At 33.1% G+C, this 7,107-nt stretch overlaps 1 protein-coding gene across 1 annotated transcript; it reads right to left on the minus strand.

Annotated features, from left to right (window-relative positions):
• Positions 1–64: 64 nt before the first annotated feature.
• On the minus strand, positions 65–4,935 carry LOC149387132 (pyruvate decarboxylase 1-like). Its single transcript, XM_089623007.1, has 6 exons — positions 4,330–4,935; positions 2,716–2,882; positions 1,048–1,701; positions 834–951; positions 554–742; positions 65–462 (listed from the first exon to the last, which is right to left on the minus strand). Exons 1-6 carry the CDS (start codon positions 4,867–4,869, stop codon positions 289–291), a joined length of 1,842 nt encoding a protein of 613 aa, XP_089479133.1. The 5' UTR covers positions 4,870–4,935; the 3' UTR covers positions 65–288.
• Between the last annotated feature and the right edge of the window lie 2,172 nt (positions 4,936–7,107).

Below are 7,107 nucleotides of genomic sequence, written 5' to 3' on the forward strand. Positions count from 1 at the left end.
GAATAATTAGTTCACAAGGATTAATTAGAGTAAGTATATAGAAACTTACCTATTCTAATAGGAGTAATTAAATTACATGGATTAACTGAAAACATGCAGTTACAAAGTTGTCCATTTTAGGAATAAAACTATTATTAAAAAAAAAGAGTAAATGTGGCCTGATACAAGGATTTCATTAAAAAGTAAACCAAAATTTTCTCAGATATCTAAAAACCCGTCATTGCCAATAATACAATTTGATGGGACGTAATTATACAAGCACGTACTTATTAGCATGCATAAGAAAATTCACGAGACAAGCTTCGGGGCACGAGCACCAGCAAGAGAGACTCTTGAGCAGAACTCAAGTAAGTCTTTGTTTGTGTCGTATTTGTGTACAAACACCTCTATGAAGCACAAACAGTCTTCCTTTTCACCCATCGCTGTCCCTATCGCTGCCACAAGTTCTTCCTCACAAGTGACCTACCAAATTAATCATCAAACAAAAGCTCGGTCAAAGTCAAAAGAATAATTTAGATAGCAGCATGATCACAAAACTAACTTCTTATTATACCTTAGCGGTCCAACACTTTCCTTGACCATTGTGAATAGCGTCGACCAAAGCTGTGTAGTTCCAGTTTTTAATCACATTGTACGGTCCATCGTGAATAGCGACTTCAATACTATAACCGCCATTGTTGATCAGAAGAATGATATTGTTTTGCCCGCAACGTATCATCGTTGACACCTCTTGTGCGGTCATCTTCCAAGGAATGTTAATCCAGACAATTGAAAATTTAGGGTTTAATTGCGTAGGAAATATATGAATACAAAAAAAAAGTCATATATAATACCTGAAAACTGCCATCGCCGATGCAACAAATGAGGCGCTTATTTGGTTCAGCCTGTGCATAGCCAAGAGTTGCTCCGAGTGACCAACCAATTGACCCATATTGTATTTGAATCTCAAATCTGCAATACATTATCAGATCACGTGTTATCCTTATTAATCAACCTACCATATATATGACATTAATATTTACTTAGAATGCCCTTACGTATACTTACCCACAACCTTGAGGCAGTTTCAGCCTTTGGCAGCTGAACCATGGAACTCCGACTTCAGCAACCAAACACGTTTCACTCGACAACATGTTTTGCACGTGCTTGAAAAGCACGTTGACTCTCAAAGCCTCATTAGGGTTTGAGTACTTAACATCCAAACCCTCGGCCTCGTGAATCATCTTGTAACCCTCGTAGACTGTCTCGTTAAACCTAACTCTCTTAGCCAAGGCCTTCAAAAAGTCCTTCATGTCGACGCAGCCGAAAGTCGGACCGTTCCCTATTGTCACGCCACGTGGCTGAGCCACGATCATCCTCTCTCTCCTGAGGAGCAGAGAAAACCCGACCGTCGTGAGGTCGTTGAAAACGGGGCCCGCGAAGAGGTAAGCGTCGGCGGACTCCACTGTCTCCGCGCACGACGAAGCGCTCACCGTGCCCCAATACGTGCCGATGAATCTCGGGTAAGTCTCCGTTACGAGCCCTTTGGCCGACGGCATCACCGCCACCGCGTAGCCGCTCGCATCAGCCAACTCGATGAATGCTCCGGCAGCCTTGGCCGGACGGAGTTTTGGTCCGGCCACCATAACCGATTTCACCGCCTTGTTTAGGAGATTAGCCGCCGCCTCCACCGCTTGAGTTAGAGCCATCTGGTTGCTCAATCTTTGTAATTAAAAAGAAAACTTAGCGTTACATTTTGTGGTGCATCCACATAATCAAGTTATTAAAAAAATGAAAAAAAGCCGTTTGAAATTAAATGATTACCACTAAAAGTTGTAAGATTTTAGCAAAATAGTCAAAGCACATTGTCTTTTTTTTTATTTTTTATTTTTTTTACAGTTTAAAGTTTTCAACGATATTTTTTTACAAAGTTTTAACGATTTTTTTTTACACATATGCTATCTATATATACATATATTATATATATAAACAATTGACCATTATCAAAATAATTATTAACATGGTTAAAAAAAATTATTGGCACCTCGTATATTTTTGTAAATTTTAACTATTTTACTAATTTATAACAATTTTTCTAAATTCATTAGTTTCAATCGGACATTTAGCTAAAATATATCATTAGATTAATGATATAGTTGATATCAAATAGGATTTTTAGTAGTAACTAACATTATTTAATAAAGAAAATATTTATCGTGGATAATAAACTAAGAGACCCGTAATTGAAACTGTCGGTCGTCTATACACTTTATTTGACGAACAAAGTAGTTTTTTTTTTGTCTGAAAATCAATCTTTCTTTACAAATAATTTATACTGTTTCTACAATATATGTGTACATATGTATTTATGACCTGGTTTCATGAGTACGCATGTTATATTGTAAATACGAAACGAAGTTATATTTATATATATATACAAAAAATTAGCAAAATAGCCAACTTAAAAGTTTGGGTTTAACAAAATAGTTAACGTTTCGTAAATCTTAGGTAAATAGTCTCTGTATTTTATTTACAAGTGTGCTTTTATAAAAATACCTATAAATAAGTTCAAATTTTTTTTAGGTATTTATGGATATTTTTGTAAATATACGTTTGTAAATAAGCGTAAATAAAATACAATGATTATTTATCTAAAATTTATGAAACGTTGACTATTTTGCAAAACCAAACACTTAAGTTGGCTATATATCTAATGGATCCATATATATATATTACCTGGGAGACATGAGGAATGGAATTGGGTAGGGAAGATCAAAAGAGGGATGAGGCACGGAAGGCAAGTTGCAAGAAATAGAAATGTAGACAGGTTTGCTTTCTCTCAGAGCTGCACTGATTGCCTCATCTATCTGCTCTTGTGCATTTTCTAGATTGGTCACCACTGCCTGCATATCATTAATTTTCAAAACCATTATTAGTTTGCCGTACATACATGAACATGATACAACAAATAAATAAATTGAGGGACCAATAATTCTCGAAGGCATAAATATCAGTTTTATATACATGTATATAGACACATTTATCATTATATTGCTTTTTTTTTTTATATATAATAAATTAGGTCGAATTATTGACATATCAATAGATCTACATGTTTTTTTTTTTTTTTTTTAAATAATAGAACAGCACAATAATAGACATATATAATTGGGACAATATGCCCCATTTAAACTTATAATAATGTGAAGACCAATTATCAAATATTTAGACAAAGTAGTCTAATTTTAGTTTATTTAATTTACTATAATGATTAACTTAAATCAGTCTATGATGATGAATTTAATTTACTTACTAGTACTAACGATAATCATTATGAGCATGAAGCTCTGAAAAATAAATTCAACCGAGGCAAATTTAGTGATATGAACTTTGGTTTAGTTAGATTTACCACAGGGATTTATTAGAGAGAGAATTGTGCGACAGTTTATTTGTATATTTGGCTATGATACTTTTTTTTTATAAAGAATTTTGGTTAATTAAATTTATTATAACAATCCATTTAATTTACTTATGAATGCCATTGGAGAGAGTTGTATTATATTTTTAGTATTTGTGTACTTAGATAATAATTTTATCGGACTACTCCAGATAGTTTCTTTAAATAATTTCCATATAACTCTTTTTTATCATATTTGAAGTGGGGTGTTTGCTAAGAGGTGAAGTAGTCTCTCTTGCCATTAATATTCGTATTTTACGCCCACTTTTTTAGAATATGATCGTCTGTCTCTAATTTTGTATCTTAATTTATATTTTTTAGTTAAATTTGAAACTTTCAACATTTTCATTGTCATTATATTATCTTCTTTTTTTTTAAGATAGATTTGCTGTTAATGGAGATTGAACACACAACCTCCAATTTGAATTATATTACACTTTTTTAAAAAAACATAGTGTTGTAATATAATCAAATGACATAAAAGAAGACATGAAGAACGAGGAGGCCTTTAATTTGGAACAGGAGGAAGGAGGCGCGAAGGAAGATAAGAACGAGGAGACCTTTAATTTGGAACAGATTGAAGTCAGTCTATGTGTAAATAAATGATTTATAAGTGTTCCTGTATAATTGGAAACAATTTTAAAATTGAATATTCTTAATAAAAAAATAAAAAAAAAATAAAAAGGTCTGACATGACTATTATTCAAAATTCAGCGTTGATACAAAAAAAAATTTAAGAATTAAAGCTTTGGCGAAAATAAATACTTATGTTTTAAATGGCTAATGCAATTATAATATCCTTCATTAATATAATACGTACGTATTAAACGGCTAAATGGCATATGTTGTTCCATTTGGAAACTATATATAAGAAACGAAAAACAGTAAATCACCTGATGACAAGTAACGGTTTGAAAGCAACGGAGTTCTTGGCTGAAATCAGGCAGTCCAATGGTGTGGTGGATAATTCTATTGCCTCCGTAGTCGTTGGAGTTGGGACCACCGACGATGCAGATCACCGGAAGGTCGTCGCTGAACGCGCCGGCGACGGCGTTGATGATGCTCAGACCGCCGACGGTGAAAGTGACAGCACACGCTCCGACTCCGCGGGCCCGCGCGTAGCCGTCGGCCGCGTAGCCGGCGTTGAGCTCGTTGCAACACCCGACCAGACTCAGCCCTGGCTCCGCCAACATGTGGTCGAGGAGTCCGAGGTTGAAGTCGCCGGGGACCGCGAACACGTCGCCCACTCCGGCCTCCACCAACCGCCGTGCCACGTGGCGGCCCAGGGTTGGCCGGCTGTTTCGGTCTTCTTGTGGTGGTGTCGGTGTCGGCGATACATTTTTGGTGGGGTTTTGGGGGTGGTGACCGTTGCTAGGGTTTGTTGTCACTCCGTTTGTGAGTGTCACGTCTTTCTTTATTGTTGTGCCGTTCATGTTGGGAAGGAGTACTATTACGAGATTTATTTTTCTTTTCTTTTCTTCTAATTGTTGTAACTTGTAAGCACGTGATTTTTGTGAGAGTTGAGCTACGCAAATGCCTGGTTTTTATAGGAATATACAATCTGTCCATGTATTCAGCGTTGGAGCTGGGAACTCCAGCCGTGGGGCAAATTTGAAAAAAAAAATTCAAAGGTGCAAATTTAAAAATTTATATAAATTTAGGTTAAAAGTATAAAAATGAATAAAAATTTAATGTAAAAATTGTAATTTTCAAAGGTATATAAGTTATAAACAAGAAGTGAAGGGATAAACGTGATATTTTTATAAACTCAAAAAATAGTTGCCGCATTTCAATTCAACACAAGAGATAGATATGATATTTTTTCATATCTATTTAATATATAATAACTGTGATTATTAACTTTATTACGCGTTAAGAATTAGACTTTTCCAAATTTTATCTTTAGTATTTTTATAGGTCTTGTATTAAATCTCTTTTTTTTTAAATATAATTTGTTTATATTTATCTTGTATTCAAATGATTTTGTTAACGTTAGAAATTGTACTAAAAATTATGTTACTGTTTTTTTTTTTAACAAATCAACAATGTTTAACTGCTCAAATGCAGAATACTATTTTTGTTGTTTTTATTACGGATTTTTTTTTAGTTTAATATATATATAAAAAAATTATTTTATTATTTTGTTGATTTCAAATAGTTATAAAATATAAATCGGCCGTTGGTAAGGTATGTTGAATGGGTATTTGGGAAGATATTCATTTAATAAATAAATGTATGGAGAATTAACACATATGGATTGATAGCATAAGGACCAAAATGTATTATTACAAAAATACCTTCAAGATTTCATTTTCCCCCCGTTTGGTAGTATTGAAGACAAAGTTCCCAGTACCATTTCTTCAATCAAGACTATTATAATAAATATTTTAAAAAAATCAAGATATCTATTCATTACTCTCAACAAGAACATATTGCCAACAAAAACACAAAGACATACATCTCATTTAACACGGTAAATAGATACTAAAAAAATCATAAAAGACCCAAAAATTCAAAACATCAACTAAAACATATAGTCCAGTAAATAATACGTGTAAATTTAGGAAATGTGCATGGATTCTATTGTGTCATTCATGCATAATCAACATTACAAAGGTTGCAGTGCCAACTTAGGAAATGTGCATACGCGTAAATTTTGTGTGAAACTTATTATTTACAAAGAATATCCGTTGGTATTTATAGGATATTAAGAATGGTGATTCTTAGCCGAAATAACTTGGAAATTAAAATTAATGTTGGTTGTAAAATAATACTGACTAAGGTATATCATTGTTCATTAGGAATATCTTTTAATTTATTTGATGGTATGAGTTCGTAATTTAGAAAGAAATGGTTTAGGGAAAATCGTAGAATTAATCAGTAATACTTTATAAATAACCATCACTTGTACTAATTAACAAATTTATTGATATCATCTTTTACTTGAATTAAGACTGCATGATCAATAAACATCAATGGAAGGACATAATAAAGACTAAGCCTAGCTAATACCCCAATATATAAGAGTGTAATGTTGAAAAATACAATACTCTTCTTTTCTTTTCTTTAAAAAAAAAAAAAAAAAAAAAATCAGTCATACATATATACATTGCACTGTCAATTACATTTTTAGCTTCCGATCAAAAAAATTACATGTTTAGCAGTAAAGCATAAATTACAAAAAGTAGCACTCAAACTACAAAATGAGACTTTTTCATTTTATTTCGTGGAGATTGTCATCGCTCTCTCGAAGGAGGTCACGTTAAGGTTAAGGAGATATCTTACCACCCAAATTAAGCTATTGGGTAAAAGTAAAACACAATATTCTAACTTGTCCAGTCAAACCTTTTGTTAGTGTTTCTATCAAGACTTTCAGTCTCTCTAGGACGTGTAATATTCCCAAAAAATAAAAATAAAACAAGTGATGCATTTTTCTAGATATTACACGTCCTAGAGAGACTGAAAGTCTTGATAGAAACAAATGAATTCCCAATACAGAAGGCAGGATCAATACAATATCCTCTCCCTAAACTCTAGGAGATTTTACTGGAAATAAGAAGCTGTATATTTTTTGTGAATATATATATATATGGAGAGAGAGAGAGAGAGAGAGAGAGAGAGAGAGAGAGAGAGTAATATAATAAAATAACTTAGAGATGTTTCATCTCAGA

Source organism: Urtica dioica, chromosome 8 (assembly GCF_054948205.1).
Source record: "Urtica dioica subsp. dioica isolate 48M chromosome 8, U.dioica_male_clone48M_v1_H2, whole genome shotgun sequence".
Classification (NCBI taxonomy): Eukaryota; Viridiplantae; Streptophyta; class Magnoliopsida; order Rosales; family Urticaceae; genus Urtica; species Urtica dioica.

What these genes read in the sequence shown, in the direction of transcription:
- LOC149387132 (XM_089623007.1), bottom strand. Translation starts at nt 4,869, where the DNA reads ATGAACGGCACAACAATAAAGAAAGACGTGACACTCACAAACGGAGTG. An exon ending in AAACCGTTACTTGTCATCAG is followed by an intron (nt 2,883 to 4,329) that starts GTGATTTACTGT and finishes AATGATATGCAG; the next exon opens with GCAGTGGTGACCAATCTAGA. An exon ending in CCATTCCTCATGTCTCCCAG is followed by an intron (nt 1,702 to 2,715) that starts GTAATATATATA and finishes TTAATTACAAAG; the next exon opens with ATTGAGCAACCAGATGGCTC.